Below are 21,705 nucleotides of genomic sequence, written 5' to 3'. Positions count from 1 at the left end.
AAATGAAGGGATGAAGGGGCAAGCCATGTGGCCATCTGGCAGAAGAGCCTTCTAGTAAGGGGAAACAGCAGGTACGAAGGCCTTGGGGTAGAAGAATGCCTGGCATTTTTGTGGAGTAGTGATGAGGTCAGAGTGGTTGGAGAGGATTCAGACCGATAAATGGGGGCACTGACAGGGTCAGATGATGTAGGTCTAATATAGGGCAACCAACCATACACCTCAGACCGTGATCGTCTGCATTCACACCCAAGTGACTGAGTATTTATATTCTCAGAAGTGTACTGGCTTGGATGATAAATCATGTGGTGATCCTAGGCTAGTAGGGTCACTCTGAGGATTTTGACTTTGAGAGGCATGAGAAGCCATGGAGGGCTAGGTCACAAGGGGCACAAGGTATGACTTAGGTTTTATCAGTATCCTTTAGTCTTCTGTGTTGAGAATGAACTATTGGGATGGGGAGAAAAGTGGCAAGGGTGAAAGCAGGGAACCAGTTAGGAACCTACGAGATCATCATTTGGGCACGTGCCCTGCAGCCAGAGTCGAGCCATTTTAGTTGAGGCTACGTAACTAGCTAGTGGTATAGATGGGACTCGGGCCAATTTTCCTGACTTTCAGTCTGGTGTCCTTTACACAGGGCCCAGCTTCTCTTTTAGTTCAAACTTGAAAACAAACGAAGGCCAGGCTGGATCTTTACAGGCCCATTAAGCCTTCTGTTTGGTGGCTCAACTTGGTGGCTTCCTCTTCACGTTATGAGAAGTGGACGTGAAATGTATCCCATCCCCCACCCCCACCCCACGAAATAGCTCATTTTGAACCATCAACCAAGATTTTCTTAAGCCTTTCTCTTGAACGTCTGTATTTACGCTTTTGGCTCGTGTAACCTCTTCAGAATAATGAATTCCACACGCTCAGTGCATGCTTAGTAACTTATGAGTGTGTGATATAAGCTAGTAAGTTCAAATGGAGCCTAATACAGATGAGAACACATATTTTATGCCTGCTTAAATAGGAGCATAAATATTAACAAAAATTAAATGGACAAATATAACTATAGAGGGAGTTCTTCAGTTTTGTGTATTTATTTCCACTTGATTCTTGGTTTATTTTATTGTCCCAAGAATTGTCTTCAATTTTTGATCATTGCTTTCCTCAGTTAGAGTGGATAACTGGGAGAAAGCATCCATGTGCTGATAATACACATATATAGTCAACTGCAATGGAATATATGAGCGTATACCTAAGAGACTGAAAGAAATGCGCATGTACATATTCTGTTTTACATATGTGTGCTTGCGATGCAAACTTGTGTGTGTTGGGGCATGGTATGAATAGACACATTTACATACGTGTTATTTTAAGTAGCCTTGATGTCCATGGAGATTTACCCAAACAGTGAAATTAAAATTTATGTTTTTTCTATTAGCCACTCTAGCAATACAACCGTAAATTCCAGCAACTTCGGCATCCAACAGAGCAAATACAGGGTCTCATAATGTGCTTATCTTATCTCTCCTGGGAATAAAAGAGGGGACTAAGCTCATTCGCAGGGCATCTGTAAGAAGTGAATACATACAGAAGTATTTTTTCACAAGAAATGTGTGATGTAATGCAAAGTCTTTATTGTCTTGGCTATTTTTCTGCTGCACGTATACACCTGAAATTTCTTACATCATTTTTTTCCCCGTCTTCAAGTGTCCACCCTTTTTCAAAGCCATCCCATAAACAGAAAGTTAGTGGGTTATTTTAGGGCCTTCTCTTCTTGAATGGGGCAGGAGGTAGTAAACTTTAAGAAGTGCCACGTGGGGTTTCTGCGCATTTACTGTTGGGCTGTGAGAAGGTGCACGGACATACTGTTGGTCTGTATGTGGGTATAAGAGAAGCAAGAAAAAGCACATTGGATTGTAAAACACTCCAGGAAGGAAAGAGAAAAAAAAGAGAAAGAGAGTTGTTTGAGAGTGAGTATTCAAAATATTAACATCTCCAGCAAAGGCTTAGACCCCTCAGAGCTGACATGTATAATAACCAATCGGAGAAGGTGGTATCTTTCCTGATTAAAATGCTTTAAAGAAAAAAGCTAATAACCTCAAATTCTATTTCAGTAGTCTAGTATGAGCTGTAATTTTTTTCTTTCATTTCAGAAATTGTTTTTTTTTAATTTTAGTTCAGCTTCTTGCAAATCTTGAATCAAACTTCATACATTAAAACCAAAATTTCACACATGTAAAAGTTTTTTGCCTTTTTGTGCGTGAACAAAATGTACAGAACTTTATGTGTAAAGATCCAGAAAAGGGACTCCTATGGTCAACTGTGTTTCTTCTTTGAACCCCTCAAGCTATCGTAAAAGTCACTTTCTCATTTATTTATTTCAACTCCTGGTTGGGGTCTAGTGGGAGAAATAATCCAAAATAGTGGATAATCCAAAAATGTCATTTATATTTGGCTTCAGAATGCATTACCAGATGTTACTCTAGCAGATTTCCCTTCCTAATTAGGCCTCACTTAAAGTAGGAGTTAATTTTGTCTTCATTAGCTGCTTCCAAATCAGCAGGATGGGGCAAGGAGGAAGCCCAAGGCATGCTGGGTATTTGGGAGGAAGCTGGCCCACTGCTAAAAGTCGGCAGTAGATCATGCTCAAAGAAAGAAATTCAAATATGGTCAATCAAGACGATAGACATATACCCTGGAAATGTATCGAGCCCTTCCTTGAAGGATTCTCAGGCTTTCGTCCATTCTTTTTTTTCTCCCGATTAACCATGAGTGCAGAAAAAGTCTGTCCTAGGAATTAGGCAGATAATAACCTGAATTTTTATATAGAAAAAAGAAAATAGAGGCTCACAGAGGTTAAGTGACCTCTCACATAGACTGATCTCTGAGTAAACAGTACCTAAGATACTAAAACTGATTAATGAGTGATAAGAAGACCCCACTGTTTCCTTCTTATTGATGATTTGAATAATGAGGAAGCAGGAATTCTCCTGGCCTAATTCGCATTAAGAGAGCTAAGATAATGAAGCTGTGATTAAATGGCTATTAAACTATTTTTATCAAACAGAGATCAAGCGAGTGTGAGAATCTGGGGACGCAGAGTGTAATTGCAATTCTACAAGATGTGGAAAAAATTACTATCATAAGCAGGGCATGGTCCTGCCATAATAGCCTGCATTTAAAAATCTTTGGGATACCACATGCCGCTTTCACTTTGCAGTTCTCCCTTCAGGTGTCGGGAAGCATCTCAGAATCCCTCATTGCCTCCTTAATTTTTTTTTTTAAAGATTTTATTTATTTATTTGACAGAGAGAGAGAGACAGCCAGCGAGAGAGGGAACACAAGCAGGGGGAGTGGGAGAGGAAGAAGCAGGCTCCCAGCGGAAAAGCCTGACATGGGGCTCGATCCCAGAACTCCGGGATCACGCCCTGAGCCGAAGGCAGACGCTTAACGACTGAGCCACCCAGGTGCCCCTGCCTCCTTAATTTAGTAGATTTATTCCCTCTCTATGCACTTGGGTGAGCTCAGTGTACTGTCTGCCCCACCATGCGTAATCAGTTGCAAGATCCTTTTGCCAACTGCTCACAAGGGAAGAAGGCCCAGATATTATGTCCCGGACCCCAAATTTCAATCTTCAGGTGACTCTGAGCACCCGAAGATGTGGAATCTGCCTTCCTTTAACTGTGCCCTTTGAATTGTATCACACTTAGGGCAGGTCAGATAGGGACCCAACAGTCCCAATGAGCAGTAATGAACCAAGTGTTCTGAACTATCATTTGTTAAAGACATAGCATTGCTTCGGAGTTACTGCCCATTCTGAATTTCAGGTTCCTAGTGCACGTGTACGTGTATTGCCTGCCAGTGGAAACTCTTTACAACCTGAGTGTCTGTGGAATGGGCTTCTTTACTCCTGGAGCGCCCTCCAGGAATGCACGGTACGGTCACCAGGACCTTTATTGCGGTGGGAGGAGCAGCAGACCCACCTTGCGTTAGGAGAGCCCAGGTGGACGCCCACCAAGGCTGAAGCTGCCTGAGAGTCTCAGAGCTCCCCTGTGGAAATGCTTGTCGGCCTGTGCCCGACCTTTCTTTCCCTCTCTGCCCCCCCTCACTCAGCTGTGCACCTTTACATCACTCTCTAATTGGTGACCTGCTCTCTCTTTTTTGCCTCTCTGCTCTTCTTTTCTTAACTTATATGGAGCTAATAAGCATATTTTTGTAAAAACAGTAATTCCGAACAATTAGAACACGGTGTCAGAGCGAGTCTTTGAAAGGTTATTTTGCAAAGTCGTTTTACTGCCTGATGTATTTCAATGCCCTGTCACCTGTGAACAGACATGTGTTCGTAGGCCAGAGTGCTTCATCTGCAGTGACTTTGATTTATTTGCTCTGTAAATTGGGACCGAAGCAATAATGGGAAGTGACATTAATTGTTTACCAGAGTCCTTTTTGTCACATCCATTGCCTTCTCTGGAGTGTTTGATTGTTGAAACTCTTGCTAAACTAATTGGAATTGCCACAGTGAGGAGCAATGTCCACTCAACTTCACCAACACGAGTATCTGTTGAGCTTCAGAACAAAAATGTCATCGGGAAATATCTTAGCTTTTTCCTCAGTCTTCTACGATTAGACAAAACACAGAGAATTTGAAATAACATTCTTTCCTTCCATAATTCAAGAATGACTTTACTAAAATAAACGGTCTCCGAACCCCTCACTGAGTCAGCCACATATGTGTCTGATGAACATGGGCTGTAAATAAGAATCACGGCCCGACTGGTCCGTCCTGGTTGAATACCAGCCTACCCTACCCACGTACCCCATCACACACACACACACACACACACACACACACACACACACACACACACACTGCCAATCTCCCATCCCACCGCCCTCCCTCCCATTGTGGTTCCAGTAGAGAGAATTTAAATAGCTGTGGTTTAATCAGATCTTGTAAATTAATTATGACATTATCAGGCTCCAATATTTCTGCCATTGTTTTTGATGTACATTCACCCGGGCTTATTAAAGAAATTGGAGAAACTAGTTAATTTAAGTGTTCTTTGTCATTCTGACTTGATTGGAATTATTATAGTTTGTTTACACTAGGGATAGAACTAAGGCGCTATTGTATTATGTGATTGAAAGCAAATAGAGGCTTGTAGTGTTGCTGGAAAGCCAAATACAAAACTTAAATCGGGGTAAACAAAATTACTCATTTATTGGTAAACATTCTTAACTGTTTTTCTTGAGCTATTTTTGAACTTCAGTGAAATAAGCCTTTCTGAAAATTAGGATCCCTGGAAAAAAAAGTCCAATTTACTCAAACCATGTGTGTGTATGTGTGTGTGTATGTGTGTGTGCTTGAGATATCTTCAAAGATTATGTTTATTAGCTACTATGGGTATATTTATATTAATGTAAATCTCATGGTTTTTAGATGATTTAAAATAATATGTATTTAATTTAAATATTATTTCTATTTAGGACAGATGAATAATGGAATTTGGTTTTTCATATGTGGGGGTAATCTGAATTGAAAGGGAAGAGATTGGAATCTTTGGATGCTAGAATATGATCTGGGGCAGAAAATAAGTGAAAATCATTTCCGTATCTTTATTATTCAGATTATATGGACAGATCCAGGAGAATTGAGGCTGGGCGGTATGTTCGATAATGATTTGTTATTAAATCAAGCAGTTTGATTTTTAAACAATCGGTCAATTTCTGGAAGAAGTGGTGCCATTCTGAAATTAACATTTCACACCACCCCCCAATTAGGATTTACCTCCTGCAGTGGAGTCCTCATACTCAGAAAGTTGTCATTCCATCCCCTGTGCCCAAATCCACTTGACTCACAATGTGAAGTCCAGGGGCATTAGGGAGACACATTATGCAAAGGTAAGAAATGCTAGTAAAGGGGCGCCTGGGTGGCTCAGTCGTTAAGCATCTGCCTTCGGCTCAGGGTGTGATCCCAGAGTCCTGGGATCAAGCCCCACATCGGGCTCCCTACTCCACTGGGTGCCTGCTTCTTCCTCTCTCACTCCCCCTGCTTATGTTCCCTCTCTCGCTTGTCTCTCTCTCTGTCAGATAAATAAATAAAATCTTAAAAAAAAAAAAAGGAAATGCTAGTGAAGTCTACCATGAGTACAAATGGCTCTTTTTGGCCTCTCGAATCTAAGAGAAAGAAGTCTGTAGTTTTCCTTCTGGATAGGGACTCATCGGTAATGAGGGAAAATAATTTTTATGTGAAAATAGAATGTATACGTGATAAAGGCCTGCCTAATTTCTCTAGTAATACAATTTGATTTTCTGATTAGCTGTCTTATTCTGTGATTCTTGTAATTTTGTCAGGTCAATTAACTGGAGTTCAGTGCTAGAGAGAAAGGACGTGTGGGCACTGCTGGCTTCATTACATGTCAGCAGCTTAGGTGCATCTTGTAATAGAATCGGTGTGGGATGATTTAGCCGATATTGTTAATGTCATAGCACAAGGAACTTAAAAAAAAAGATTTATGAAGCAGGTCAAATTGGACAAACAATGTGGAGTGCTAACAGGAGGAAGAGAAAGTGATCTACACAACATATATTCTAGGCAGTAAACGCAGATCGATGAATTATCCAGCAAGTAATCGTTGACCATGCTGTGTGCCTAGCATTGGCACTGGTTGCCCAGGTGATGGGAATATAGCACATTTTCCTGTAAACAAGGTGTACAAGCTCGTACAGAGTACTGAAATAAATGTTATCATTTATAATAAATGATTCACAGGTTCTTGCCTTCCCCTGGAGGGTTTCTGGAGGGCAGAGGTCATCTTTCTCTTTCTATCTCTAACACCAAACATAGCCCTGGTATAGGAGGTATGCAGATATGTTTATGCAATGAATACCTGAAGATTAACTTTCCAAGGGTGTGTGGCTGGGAGTGATTGTGGGAGTTGCGGAAACAAGTTAGAATACGTTCGCAGGGGTCCCCGTTCCAACTAACGTAGCACTAGAATTGCACCCCAGCCACAAGAAACGACCGCATTGAAGAGATATGACAAAGTAAGACTCTACCTAATGACTGACCAGATGAAGAGGACTCAAAGTCGCTCTACAGTTTGGGTCTGAGGAACTGTTACCCAAACTCAGGAAGTCAAGGGAAACAGCAGGTTTGCTGTGAAAGGTCCTAAGTTTGGGTTGTGGAGGATGAGGGAGCTATTATCAGGGAGAAATGTCCAGTGGGCAGTTCTAGATTTATGACCAAAGTTGGGAGAGATGTCAGGGAGGGAAATAAATGGCCGTGGAGTGTTTGGTGATGAGATTATAATTGAAACCATGAAAGTGTATGGTTGATCTCAGTATAGTTTCAGTTTCTGGTCCTGTTCAAACGGAGGGTTATCTAAGCATTTTGGCTGCACAGGAGATTGAAACACTATATCTGAAGATGAAATAGATGATGGTTAAAATTCTCTCAAGTGCTAAGATTCTCTAGACCTTCTCCTTTAGTTAGGGAAACAAGACATACACCTGGGAAGAACGACTGTGAACAAGATGGTGTCATATACAGCTGTCACATGTACCGACATCACAAATTGCTAGCTTGGACAGCTCAGCCATCAGAGATTGCTCCTGAGAGGTATCAATTCATTGTGTGATTCAGACCAAAAGTGAATTTGGAGTCTGAAGAAGACATGATCTTTTGTGTTCTGGCACAAGCATTCAAAATTTCATGTACTACTCATTTGGATAAACATGATCCATCTACACTGATGGATAGCATTATCCGTCCCTCAATGTCAACGCTCTCACGTCGTCGATTTTTCTGTTTTTGCAGAAGATAGATGAAGAGAACGAGGCGAACTTGCTAGCAGTCCTCACAGAGACACTGGACAGTCTCCCTGTGGATGAAGACGGATTGCCCTCATTTGATGCGCTGACAGATGGAGATGTGACCACTGAGAATGAGGCTAGTCCTTCCTCCATGCCTGACGGCACCCCTCCGCCTCAGGAGGCAGAAGAGCCGTCTCTAGTAAGAACCCTTCCTACTGTTTAACAGGAATCGGAGTTGCCTCTGGCTACCCGCTGCATGGGTATGATGTAGTAACAATAAGGTTTGGATTTTTAATTTAGACTGATGCCAAAAACAATTCCCGAGCAGACTCGCAGTCGCAAATTCTGTGATTCTGTGTTTAAAATGTTGGTAATAACAGTCTTCATATGGTCTTACTACAGTTTGTTTTAACTGTCTTTTGCTATGTATATGTGTGTATTTTTATTTCTTAGCATTATTTATGTTCATGGTAGAAACTTAGAAAACGTAGACAACCCAAAAAGAATAGACCAAAAATTCACCTGTAAAATCAAATAATCTCTGATATAAGAAAAAAAGATTTATTTATTTTTTTTTAAATTTTTTTAATGATTGTTTATTATATTATGTTAGTCACCATACAGTACGTCCCCGGTTTCTGATGTAAGGCTCGATGATTCATTAGTTGCGTATAACACCCAGTGCACCATGCAATACGTGCCCTCCTTACTACCCATCACCAGTCTATCCCATTCCCCCACCCCCCTCCCCTCTGAAAAGAAGAAATAAGAAAAAAAGATTTAAATCCCCTCTTGTTTTAAGATACAGCACCATGCTTGTGAATTTGAAATATATGCATCATTGTTCATGTTACATATTATTTTATTGTTTGGAGATGTCCTAGTTCATTAAGAGATTTGTTATGGCTGGATATTTAGTCTTTTTCCTATTTTCCACCATCATAAATTATATAATAATCGGCATATTTATAGTTTTATTCTTATGCCTATGATTCTAGAAATAAAAGGTAGATCAAGGGATATGCAATATTTTAAGGTTTTCGATCCATAATTCTTATGAAGATTGAAAAATAATAGCACATTTGCAACCTAAGTTCCCTAAATTTATGGGAGGCAATGAAGAGTGAATTTGTTGGCAATGAAGAGTAAATTTTCTTTTCGATGCAGTGCTTGACCAGAATTTTATTAGTTCTAAGACACAGTTTACCTTCTCATCTATGGTAGCCATTTGTCATTTGCCATAAATCTGATGGAAGACCATTCTATGTAAATTATGGAATGCTATCCTCCAAACTTTAATAGTGTTCCTGGGCATGCCATTTAGAGGTTGTTTCTCTCCCATCTCTAAGTTTTTTAAATGTTAAAAGCATTCCATGTAAACATATGGAGACTCTACTTGTACTCCTATGCATTTCGAGATTTCTGGTTTAGAAGAAACTCCCTCATAAGTAATTGCTACCCCCCCCACCCCCCCCACCCGCCCACGCCATTTCTCCATTTGCCATTTGGCTTTGCTCTCTGGTACTTTGATGTCTTTACATTGATACCAGAGGATTTTCATCCACATAATTGGTTTACTGGGAGGGGTTGTTGACTCCGCCTCATACTGTCTGTCCGAGCAGGGAGGTCCTAGAAGGCCAGCAAGTCAAATGAAGAAACAGAGGTCAAGAACAGTAAATGCTTTGCCTGAGCCAGAATCAATCTCTATCTACTTACAAGTCTTCAGTGATAGCCACTCTTTTATCATAAATATCCTTTGAATCAGTAAAGTTAAACTGGATTGTGAAATATCATTCAAAGCATTACAGAATCTTTTATTTATTTTCCCTTGATTCATTTGGGTTATTGAGGGGAAAATGTACTATATTCTGTCCCCAACCCCCAGTTCCTCATTTAGCAGGGCAACTTTTCTCACCTAGTAGGTATTTGGAAATCCTTTTAGGAAGATCCTTTCTGCCTTATTTTCTCCAAAAAAAGAAAAAAAACCAAAACAAAACAAAAATCAAGGTAGACAATACTAAGTCTCAGATATAGGGAAGGGAAATACTTTCACAGTTGGTAGTGTAATGCCAATTTTTTCTTACTTTTTAAAAATGCGTTTCCTTTAGCACTACTGTGCCTTGGTATGACTATAATTAAAGGGTGAGAGAATTAATCTTTATAATTAATTAACATGACGTTTAAAATTTCAGTAACTTATTCTAATGCTTAAAAGATGCATAACTTTTCTTGCTTTCCCCCTTCTCTGATCTGTTTCTAGCTTAAGAAGCTCTTACTGGCACCAGCCAACACTCAGCTAAGTTATAATGAATGCAGTGGTCTCAGTACCCAGAACCATGCAAACCATAATCACAGGATCAGAACAAACCCTGCAGTTGTTAAGGTACAATGCAAACTTTCTAATATAGGAGGGAAAGTAACAAAGGATTTTGCTTGCAGCAGTAAAACAAAGGATAGGTTTATTTCTATGTATTCAGCTGGGATCCTGCAGTTGCTTTATAATGTGAAACAATATGAAATGGGTTTCCAAAAGCAGCGCTCCAGCTACTTTAAACTAGAAAGAGTTCATTTATGCTTTGTCTTCGGATGATTGGAATGGAAGTTCCGCCGTCTGTTACTCCTTGCCCACTTTATTAATACACGCAGCAATGTGGGTTCCAATAAAATGTGCTGATAGGCTGGTATTATCTATGAGTGACTTTAAGATGCAGGATTGCCATTTTGCCAGCTGTCTAACCTGAGAAAGATTGCTCTGGAATCCCTGCAAAAGATCGATCTCTGCCATTAATTGGCGAGAATGCTGGCAATGACATAATTCGGTTAGCGGGCTGTATTAAACAATGTTTGTCTTGCCATTCACTGTGAGTGAAAACGGAGCGTTAAGGGGTACTTAAGAGAATTGTGAATATGGGGCTCCAGCAATCAGTGGCAAATTAAGGTTTAAACCAGCTTATTTTTTTTTTATTCACAGTAAAGGCGCTATAGGGTCTTGTTAGTTACATGTTGCTGAGTAGGAACATTGAAATGTAGGAGAAATGAAATAAAAAGCTGCATAAATGTCATTTAGGAATTTTAAATGTAATTTTCTTTCCTTGTTCTGCAAACAATTATTCACAGCTCATAGATCTAGTACACTTAGACTGAACACTTCATTGAAAATCTCATCTCTTCAGAAAACCTATATCCATTCTGATAAGGTTCAGTTCACTAATTTTAGCTTTCTTTATGCCTTGTTTTTAAGACCGAGAATTCATGGAGCAATAAAGCGAAGAGCATTTGTCAACAGCAAAAGCCACAAAGACGTCCCTGCTCGGAGCTTCTCAAGTATCTGACCACAAACGATGACCCTCCTCACACCAAACCCACAGAGAACAGGAACAGTAGCAGAGACAAATGCACCTCCAAAAAGAAGTCCCACACACAATCGCAGTCTCAACATTTACAAGGTAGGCTGGGGACCAACACGCAGGCTGTCGGCGGCCGGGGCGCTAAAGGCAAAGCAAGCATGCACCGGGCTGGGAGTGCCCCAACTTCAGGCTTTCGCTCCACTGCTCTATCTCTGGAAAGAGAATTCGGCACTTTATTATAGACTCATAAAAAAAAGAAACTCTTTCCTGGGACACAGGTTGAACATGTCCTATTCGGCTAATACGCAGCCTAATTCACAGTCACCAAAAAGCCCCTGAAATGTGAGCTGGGTCGGGAGGGGGTGGTGAAAGGTTTATGCGGAGTCTGAATTGCAGAGATAATTGAAATTCGGAGCAAGCTGGGCTAGCCAATATTAAAAAGCTTTTCTTTTTTCCTTTCTATTAATGGAAAAAACGAGGCATTGTTGATTTGCTGTCTATACCTTAAGAAAGAAGACACGGTGTTGGTGCAGCCTCTCCCGATTATTAAGTGCAGTCTTTTTTTTTTTTTTTAAAGACCACATGTTATGCTCATAGGTTTTATTTTGTAAATAAGGATTTGGAAATTCCTGGAATTTATTTGTGTTTGCCTTCTATTAAAAAATATTGCCCAGATCCAACGAAGCATCTGGGTTGATTTTTGTTGTCCCCATACATTCTGGAAGGCTGAAGCTTCTGAGGCAGATCAGGGTGATTTGGGGAAAACCTGTCTTGGCAGAGGTGTAATATTTTCTTTCTTTTTGGCTCTTCCCTCAAAATCGTCCTGTCTTAGGGGCCCAAAGGAAGCTTATTGAAAGTTGCTGTTGCTTTAAAATATCTCAGCTTCCACATTAACCCTACCTTTAACCTCATGGTGGAAGCAGGTATATTCATTTTTTTAAATTAATTTATTTATTTTAAAGACAGTGAGAGAGAGAGAGTGCAGGGAGGGGGAGGGAGAGGGAGAGAGAGTCTTAAGCAGACTCTGTGCTAAATGTGGAGCCCAACGCGGGGCTTGATCTCACAACCTGGAGATCAGGACCTGAACTGAAACCAGGAGTCAGATGCTTAACCGACCGCGCCACCCAGGCGCCCCAGAAGCAGGCATATTCTAACATAGCAATTACAAACACCCACTTCTTTTTTCCCTTTTGTTTCCCTGACTTCCCCTTCCAGCTGCAGAGTGGTAGTCCCTGATCCCTGTTTTGAACCATGATTATTTCATACAGGTATGCTGTTGCTGCTGCTTTTAATAAGTATTTTCTTTCCAGTGTTTTCAGTTTCCCTCTTTCATCCCTATCTCACCATAAACCTTCAGGAACCTTCTTTTAAAGTTTTAAATTGGCTCTCAATCAGGTTTTCCCTGGTGGATATATCAAAATCACTTGGCCATCCTTTTCTGTCAGTTCAGGGAAAGGTATTTATTGAAATGGGCCACATTTTTTGGTAGCTCGCCTTGCCCTGATTGGCCCCTCACGCACATGTGCTGGACCAGTTTTTCTCAGAGCAGAACCGGCAGTGCTGTGGGATGCAATGGTGTGGAGAACCTCAGGTGAAGGGAAGGCAGCCGAGCTCACTCCAGTGAGTGGACTGCAAAATTCACTGGGCTGCTCTCCTTGTCCTAGTGTGTCCCAGTCTGGCGTTCATTTTCTGGAGCTGAATTTGAAGTCCTAAGCCAGCTATAACCTTGTAGCCAGTGAGCCCAGATGCAACACATGTTTAAAACATCTTTTTTAATTTTTATATTCTTAAAATTGTATTTGGCCCTTTTGGATTTTGAGAGTTTAGGAGGTTTGGGGTTCGTTTTTTAAATCCACTTACCACTAATAATACTGTAAACTCTTACAAAGCATGGCAGTGAGGAGTTAAATTGGCCTACGGGGAATATACTCTTTAGGTGAGACCTGCTGTATGCGGATTTTTTTAAAAAAGATATATGCCTGTGGCAAAGCATACAAAGTTTATCCCAGAACAAAGCCTGTGGACAAAAACACAAAAAAACGAAACGAAACAAACAAAACGTCACAAAATTCCTATAGTTGTTAAAGGCCAAGAGCAAATTAAACATGGCTGGCTGTGAATAACCAACGGGAAATAAACGCTTAGCTTCAGGATTTATTTAAATTATGATTCAAACTTTAAAAGTAGAAAATATATTAACAATTAGAGACAGTAACCCAGGATCTACTGAGGTTTCTCTTTCTTGATGTACTGTAACGTTCTCTCAGTGAACTGCATGTGTGCTGTCTGTAACATTGTGGGGTCAAGTTCTTTTCACTTCCTTAGGATAATGGCCTGACCTTTGGCTCATGTTGGTGTCCCCTGTACTCATTTATTCATTCATTTGCTAATGTATTCATTCATTGAAAAGACCATGATCTGCATGAAAAAGATGTATTCCCCCGCCCTCAAGGATCTTAGAGGCTCTGGTCTGTCCCTCTTTGGAGTAGTGTGGATTAAACTCCCAGTAAACCAAATCAGTGTTCTTCTAGGGGTAGCTTCTGTGAGTGTGGGCATATTCAGGGATGGCGTTCTGTACTGTATTTGGTTCGGGGCTGAACCTTCCTGTAGCCTTCTCTTCCTGTTTGCCATCGGTCCCGTTAAACATGGCCACCGCCTAAGGCTCCCCTTCCAGTGCCCTTGCCATCACCTATACCCAACTGTCAGAATGTTAGGGATCTTCCTTTGAGCATTTCGGATAGCCTACCCTACACCTTGAAAACTGGATCCCAGAGACCGATTTTCAATGTGTATTTACTGTGTGACGTAGCACACAGTTCCTATCTAGCAACACTTGCTGTGGAGCCTGTATGCGTGATCCTAATTATTAGTTGAACGTCGAAAATGTTGGTAAATTTCCTTCATGAGTGTGTTCTTTTGGAAAGGCTCATTATATCAGACATACTAAAAAAATTAATATAAAACCAGTTCATTTATCTGTATATATAAAAGCCAATCAATCAAGCTACCTAATTTGTAGAAGACAGCGTGAACTTCGTATTTCTGGATGCACATTGGATGGATGATAAACCATTCAATTGTTTAAAAACTAAATCTAAATCGACAAATTAAATATGTAAATACTATTTATCCAAGTAAAGTATGTAATTTCAGCCTAATTTGGACATAAATAATATTTTCACATTTCAAAGGATCTTAATTACTGGGGTTGATTAATTTACTTTAATATCTATTGAATGCAATTCCTTTTGGTAATAGGAAAAAGAAAACATATTCTGGGCTGACTTTGTCAGTAACTAGTTTTATGGCCCTGGAAATATCATTTCACATCTTTAGGTCTCAGGTTTTTTCATCCATAAAATAAGAGTGTATTCTAAACACCTTTTTAGTTTCAAATCTATGATTTTCATTACGTAAATGACTACCTCTTGACCTTTTGAAAGTAGTTATGCTAATGAGAAAAAATTGGCATAAACCTACATACATATAAATATATCTTTATAGATAAGCATATATATACATAATATGTGGATGTATATCCCAAGGACGTTTCTCATCATGTTTTCCCCTCCTTCTGTTCAAAATACAAGACTGCCAAGGAGAAGCAATTGAAATTTTGGAGTGAGAAGAAGATTCTTACTCCACCCTTCCTAATTGGGAAATGCCTCCTGTAGGAGGTAAGATTTAGGAAGCATAAAGGAAGTAAATGAGCTCTCTTTGCAAGTCTATAGGTCTCTCAACTGATAAATGCAGTATCTTACTTTAGTTGTCTGTAAGATTTGGGGATCTGAACCCCTTTTAAACCATCAGGGTCAATGTCCACAATTTGTCATAATCTCTCAATTAATTTTCTGTAAATGGAATGGTTATTGCTTGATCTCTGGCCTCATAGAAATAACCTATTCTCAGGGCTAGATATAAACTTATACATTTTAGGAGAAAAATCAACTGAATATTCATAACGTTCTGTTGTCTTATAGTTATTCTGCTGTTTTCTTGTCTAAACAAACCGTGTACTGTATTCCAAATTAAAATAGAACACATTATTTCTCTCTGATGGTATGATGCAAATTTTGTATCCTTAACAGAGACGCTACATTTTGGGGAAAATTCTGTTTTTGTATGTGTTTTTGAATGATAGTTTACCGATGCAGATGTTGTCTGCAGTTTGTTTTAGCATAACGGACTGTTGTCTGACTTTGATCCAATATTCGGGGGTTTCCTTACTTTAGTTTTCCAGTTTCCAGTTTCCAACCTGATTGTAGTAAGAAAAAATATTCTAAAAAAGAAAAAAAAAGAAAACCAAACCACAAAACTCAATATTTCATAATTAGTTTCCATTTTTTTCCTTTAGCCAAACCAACAACTTTATCTCTTCCTCTGACCCCAGAGTCACCAAAGTAAGTATTAAGAAATGTAACCATTTTTAGAAAGGGAAGGGGGTTCTAATACATTTGGCTACAGCAACTCCATTTCAGTTTGTTTTTATAAATGTGCCATATCTTCCAGTGACCCCAAGGGTTCCCCATTTGAGAACAAGACTATTGAACGAACCTTAAGTGTGGAACTCTCTGGAACTGCAGGTAAGCCTTACATTTCACTTGGAACTCTGTGTGTGTGTGTGTGTGTGTGTGTGTGTGTGTGTGTGTGTGAAATATGTATTAAATAATAGTGCATATTCTCCATGTGATTAATGAAATTGACGAATAGTATAAGCAACATTAGATAAGAAGTTACATATAAATATTTTCACTTCTTTTTTTCTTTTAAAGAGAAGATATTTATCGTGTGTCAGACCTGGGCCAGACCCTCTGATGTATACTACTGCTTTAGATCCTGAAGTAACCCTATGTCAGATTAAGACACCAAAGCTTGAGCAGGAGGAGAAATTAACATTTATTGGTCTCCCACTCAATAAACGTGCCAGGCACGTAAGTGGTTTTGACTGGTTTCACAACAACCTCATGAAGATAGTGGTAATTTTCTCATCTTTAAGATGAGGGTATAAAATTCAGAAATGTTAATCAACTTGCCCAGGATCACAGAGCTAGAAAGCAAGGAGCAAAGTTTTGAACCACAGTTTATTCATTATAACAATGTTTTAATTGGAATATTTTCTTACTCACCATTATACTTAACAGTATAATGTTCTCTTATATATGTTACCATTTTTATATCTTTTCAGCAAAGGAGAAAAATGAAAATGTGCCCATTCACCAAAACAAAATGTACTTAGATATTTTTAAACAAGACTGATTTTCTTCGCCATTTGGACTTCTGGACTCATTTAGTCAGTCTTACTTTATATACTGAAGAGGAAGGAGCTTTAAAAACTTGGAGTAACTTAATAATCCACAGACTTCCTAGGCAGACTTCTAAATTGGGTGGAAATGGTGCTTTTGCACTGAGTGTTTTAGGTTTAGGTACAGAACTAGACCAGAAAGTGAATCTTAGGCTGTCTGAACAAGAAGTTCCTTGGCTCTGGCCATTGCTGGTAAGGGTAAAGGAACAGTAACTTATACAAGATGCTTCCAACCAGAACTATAGTGCCCATGTACACCATGGCCATTGTCACTAAGTTTAATTTCACACTTTGAGTTTGCTAAATTACCACCTTATGAAAGGCCTACTGCATGATCGCATGATTTGGTCAAGCAGTAGAGTAGTTAATTTCATGGTATTTATATACGTATTTTTTTGTGTGTACACACATATACATATGCAAATGTATACATATCTTTATATGCATACATACATATATACACATATACTCACTTATAGACATATATGTAACATCATTTCTTAAATAAATTATAATTACTTATATGGTTATAAGTCACTTTTATGTATGTATATTACATGCAGTAGAAGCCTTCTTATCTGACCAGTGAGAATGAGTATTTGGTGGGCTTATCCAAAAAATCGATTAAAGTATACAGCTTTGTCATTTTACTTTTGCCTAAGTCATATAAAGAAATATTCAAATTTTTTTTTTTTTTTTTTTTTTTTTTTTTGGTATAAGATACAGAGATCTTTGCCTTGAACTTAAATGTCCTAACTGGCAATCCATTCCTCTTTCTGGCACAAACTATAGTAATAACAATGTATCTTAGATGGTATCCACTGTTCATTTCTTGCTTTTTAAAAGAAAAAAATTAAAGATATTGTGTAGTAGTCTGAGTGCAAAATCATTCTAGATTTTTATGATTTTCATATAAATCAATAATAATCATGATTTCCCATGTTTTCCCAGTGTTTCTGATACCACCAGTCTACAACCCATTTGACAGCTCTTCTTTTAGTGACATACCTTTATTGGTTCTTCTTAGAGAAACAATTTTTCTTATACTTCATTCAATGGCATCATATTTTATTACCTTATGTAATTCCAGTTACCACCATAATAGACATCAACTGGTTTGGGAAATAGGACTGTGGCTTATGATAACAACTCAGTTGAAAGGAATCTATTTACTATGAGTGTTGAGAATGTTGTATTAGTTATTTTGTTTCAGAGAGGATTGAGAAAGCTTCCTCTTTATACAAAACCACACCAAGGCTTCTGTTAAAAGGTTTTTATTATTTTCTTACTATAAATAATTTAAGCTTACTATAAAAATGTCAAAAATATAAACTAGTGGAAAAATATTCGTAATTCTTTTTTAAAGATTTATTTATTTATTTATTTGAGAGAGAAAGAGAGAGAGAGAGCATAGCAGGGGGCAGAGGGAGAGGGGCAGAAGGAGAGGGAAACAATCTCAAGTCGACTCCTGGATAAGCACAGAGCCCGATGGGGGGCCTCGATCCCACAACCCGGAGATCATGACCTAAGCAAAAATCAAGAGTCAGACACTTAACTGACTGAGCCGCCCAGGTGCCCCTATTCACAATTCTAAGATGCAAAGTTATCCATAGCATTTTTTTCATATGGATAATTTTATACATTATATTTATACTATAATCATTTTGTAAATATAATTTTGCATCCTGATTTTTCAGTTAACATTTTAATGAGAATTTTTTGTATTATCACAGACCCTTTATTATCAGGTTTTTAGCGTGTTATATGACATTAGTTTTAGTACGTAATCAAAACTTATTTAATCATACTCCTCTTATAAATTAAGGTTGTTTTTAAGTGTTAACATTTTGAAATAGCACTGCATTAGAAATGGTTGTTCATATATATTTTTTTTACTGAAGTACAGTAGACATACAATGTTATATGAGTTTCAGGTGTACAACATAGTGTTTCAACACTTCTATATATTATGCGTAAGTGTAGTTACCATCTGTCACCATGTAAGTTTATTACAATATTATTGGTTAATTCCCTATGCTGTGCTTTTCATCCCCTTGACATATTTATAACTGGAAATTTATACCTCTTAATCCCCTTCACCTATTTTGCCCATCCCCCCACCTCCCTCCCTTGTGGCAATCACCAGTTTGTTCTCTGTATTTATGAGACTGTTTCTTGTTTGTTTATGTGTTTTGTTTTGTTTTTCAGATTCCACATATAAGTGAAATCATATGGGATTTGTCTTTCTCTATCTGACTTATATCACTTAGCATAAGACACTCTAGATCCATTCATGCTCTCACAAGTGGCAAGATTTTATTCTTTCTTTTAATGACTGAGTAATATTCTATTATATATGTATACTGCATCTTCTTTACTCATCTATTGCTTTTCTATCTTGGTTATTTTAAATAATGCTGCAATAAACATAGGGATGCATGTATCTTTTCTACCTAGTGTTTTCATTTTTGTTGAGTCAATACCCAACAATGGAATTACTGGATTATATGGTATTTCTATTTTTAATTTTTTTCAGGGATCTCCATATCGTTTTCCAGAGTGCATGCATCAATTTACATTTCCACCAGCAGTCACAAGTTTTCCTTTTTTTCCACATTCTCATCAACACTTGTTATTTCTTATATTTTTGATAATAGTCATTCTGACAGGTAAAAGGTGACATTGTGGTTTTAATGTCCCTTTTCCTGATGATGAGTGATGTTGAGCATCGTTTCATGTGTCTGTTGGCCATCTGTATGTCTTCTTTGGAAAAACACCTATTCAGGTCCTCTGGCCATTTTAATCAGATATTCGTGGGTTTTGTTGTTCTGTTCCTAAGCTTTATCCTATTTTCTCAAGATAAATTCTTAGTAGTTTTTAATAGTGAACGTAAAGATAGAATATCTTGGGGTCTTCTGGTATAAATAGCCACATTGCTTTCCAAAGGTGTGCTTTCATTTATAGCCCCATTAGCACTACATGGATATACTTGCTTTATTACATCCTTCCTGGCATTAGATATCTTTGTTTTTAAAATTTTATCATTTTAATTGCATTCCTTCCATTAGTGAGATCATGGTGTTACAAAAAAGCATTTCTATTTTCTTTTTGCAAAAGTTTTAACATTTTTCTTATCGATAGATACCGAATTTTAGATAATTTAGTGATGATTTTGGAAGTTTAGTAGCCTACACTATTGAAAGACAAGTAGAGATTTATAGAAGATACATTTTTTACATATTTAGAATCCTTAAAAATACACACAGTGGATTTATTTCTGTCAGTGAACCAGAATTCATCTGACTGGTTTGAATCCTTTCCTCTTGGGGCTTTGAAGGATGATTGGATACAATGGAAATCAATTTACCAACATGTTTTTAATACCTGCTCTATGCTTGCAGTGTGATAGGTCTTAGTGAATGTACAGCAAATGGAAGACCTAGAGACTGATCCATATAAAGCATGAAGCATTATCCTTGGCTGCTAAACAGACGTCCTTGTGTTTAAGGTGTGGGCTTATGGACTGTCGTGGAGAATAACACACATTGTGCAAGTAGCATGAAAGCAAAATATTATTTATTACCTACAATGTTTTGTTACCATCTAAGAAAGATGGGCCCAGGGGATGGTTTTTAGGTTATCTAGTGTGGTGGTTTTAAGTGTGAAGATGCAAATTAGAGAAACTGAGGTAGGGCCAAATTGCCTTACAAAATAGAAAGAATTTAGAGCCCTAGGAAAACGAGGGACCAAGGAAGAACTTGGAGCATGCTGAAGGAAGCTGGGAAGAGAACTTTGGAACTTGACTGGAGGGTGGTGTAAAGAAGAGGTTTTTTTGAATAGAGATATCGTGCATTTGAACCGCGATGCAATATGTAATGATTGTGTTCTCCATGTCCTCGAACAATCTTTAGTAACATTTCTCGCAGGGTAGGGATTGCAGTATGTGACAAACAGCGATTGCAGGAGAATCACCAAAGGGAGAAAAGAAGTTATCAAGGAGAACCCTGTAACTTTGCCTCAAGTTAAATACAATGATAGCACGCAAGATTGAAAAGAATTACAAAGATGGCTCAAGGACCAGAAGAAGCATTAGGTGCTCTCATTAGTGAAGGACCCAGGTGATCCACGGAAAGGAGTGTGGAGGGAACTGTGCTCTCCATAGGCTAAACTGACTTGGGGAGCCTTAGGGAGAGAAATATTTGTATCCGATTTGAACTGCACAGATGGAAAGGGGAGAAGATATTGATGGAGCAGAAGCAAGTAGGCAGGAAATCAAAGCGATGTTTGAGTAACACGTACTTGGCAATGGGCAGTGAAATCAGTAAGGAGCTACAAGACAGAGCATGTACTTTTCCACCTTCATCTTTTAATTGCTACAATGCTTTTCTCTCTCCTTAATCTTTTCTGGGTCTTAGTTTCCTTAATGTTTAAGTCATGTTTATAATTCCCAAATCAAATTATTTTCGGACTCCAACGACTAAAATATAGGTTGAAAAATAAAATTGCCAGTATTCAACCATTTTTGACATCCAGAAATGGCAATTACATGTGCATTCAGCCAGAATTTAAAAACGTTATAAGCAGCAAAGCTCCAAATGAAATTAGTCTACTGTGATTTTCTAAAAGCCGACGGCATGGCTTAGTGAGGTTGTGCAAAACCTTGGTTCTGACACTGGACAAACCCAAGTTCAAATTCTGAATCTACCATCTAGCAAGGTGGCCTTTGGTCATTTTAATTAACTTTTGTAAGACTCGGGATCCTAATGAACCCAATGAAGATAATAACAGTACCCGTCTCTCATTGGGTCGCTCTGAGGAGAGAGATAAAACATGAAAAAGGCTTCCTCCAGTGCCAGCGTATAGAAGTATTCCATAAATATGAGATCTTTCATTACTAATTCTGCATTAACTTTACCTGCCGAGGTCATTGTACCTGATTGCTCATCTTTTCAATGTTTGATTATCTTCACCCGTTCCCTTTCATTGGCCCTAATGTTGTTCTCTCTTTGGCACACTCATATATAAAGTTACATATTTTCTTTGTGGCAAAAATCCCTCTAATTCCCTCATAAAACTGAACATACACCATTTTGGGTGTGGGTATGGGATCTGCTAAATCGAGGTAGAAAATTCTCCTCTTTGATACTATCTCAACAGCAGCTCCTTCTACATTACTACGCATCCTGGAGGTTAGGCACTCCCCAGTAAGCATGTTGTATGTGTTATCTTTTTGATTCTCTGGCCATTGCATCGTCG

General features: G+C 38.6%; 1 protein-coding gene across 6 annotated transcripts in view; it reads left to right on the top strand.

Annotated features, from left to right (window-relative positions):
- Positions 1 to 21,705, top strand: part of PPARGC1A (PPARG coactivator 1 alpha) — a 299,633-nt gene that overhangs the window by 248,975 nt on the left and 28,953 nt on the right. For all 6 annotated transcript variants that reach the window (XM_057309514.1, XM_057309515.1, XM_048211778.2 and 3 more), the window contains exons 3-7: positions 7,805 to 7,999; positions 10,061 to 10,183; positions 11,042 to 11,246; positions 15,502 to 15,547; positions 15,657 to 15,730. In XM_057309514.1, the coding sequence (XP_057165497.1) occupies positions 7,805 to 7,999; positions 10,061 to 10,183; positions 11,042 to 11,246; positions 15,502 to 15,547; positions 15,657 to 15,730 (643 nt within the window). The remainder of the gene's footprint in view (positions 1 to 7,804; positions 8,000 to 10,060; positions 10,184 to 11,041; positions 11,247 to 15,501; positions 15,548 to 15,656; positions 15,731 to 21,705) is intronic.

This window comes from Ursus arctos, unplaced genomic scaffold, assembly GCF_023065955.2.
Source record: "Ursus arctos isolate Adak ecotype North America unplaced genomic scaffold, UrsArc2.0 scaffold_9, whole genome shotgun sequence".
NCBI lineage: Eukaryota > Metazoa > Chordata > Mammalia > Carnivora > Ursidae > Ursus > Ursus arctos.
Note: the sequence above shows the minus strand (reverse complement) of the source record. Positions and strands in the feature narration are given on the sequence as shown.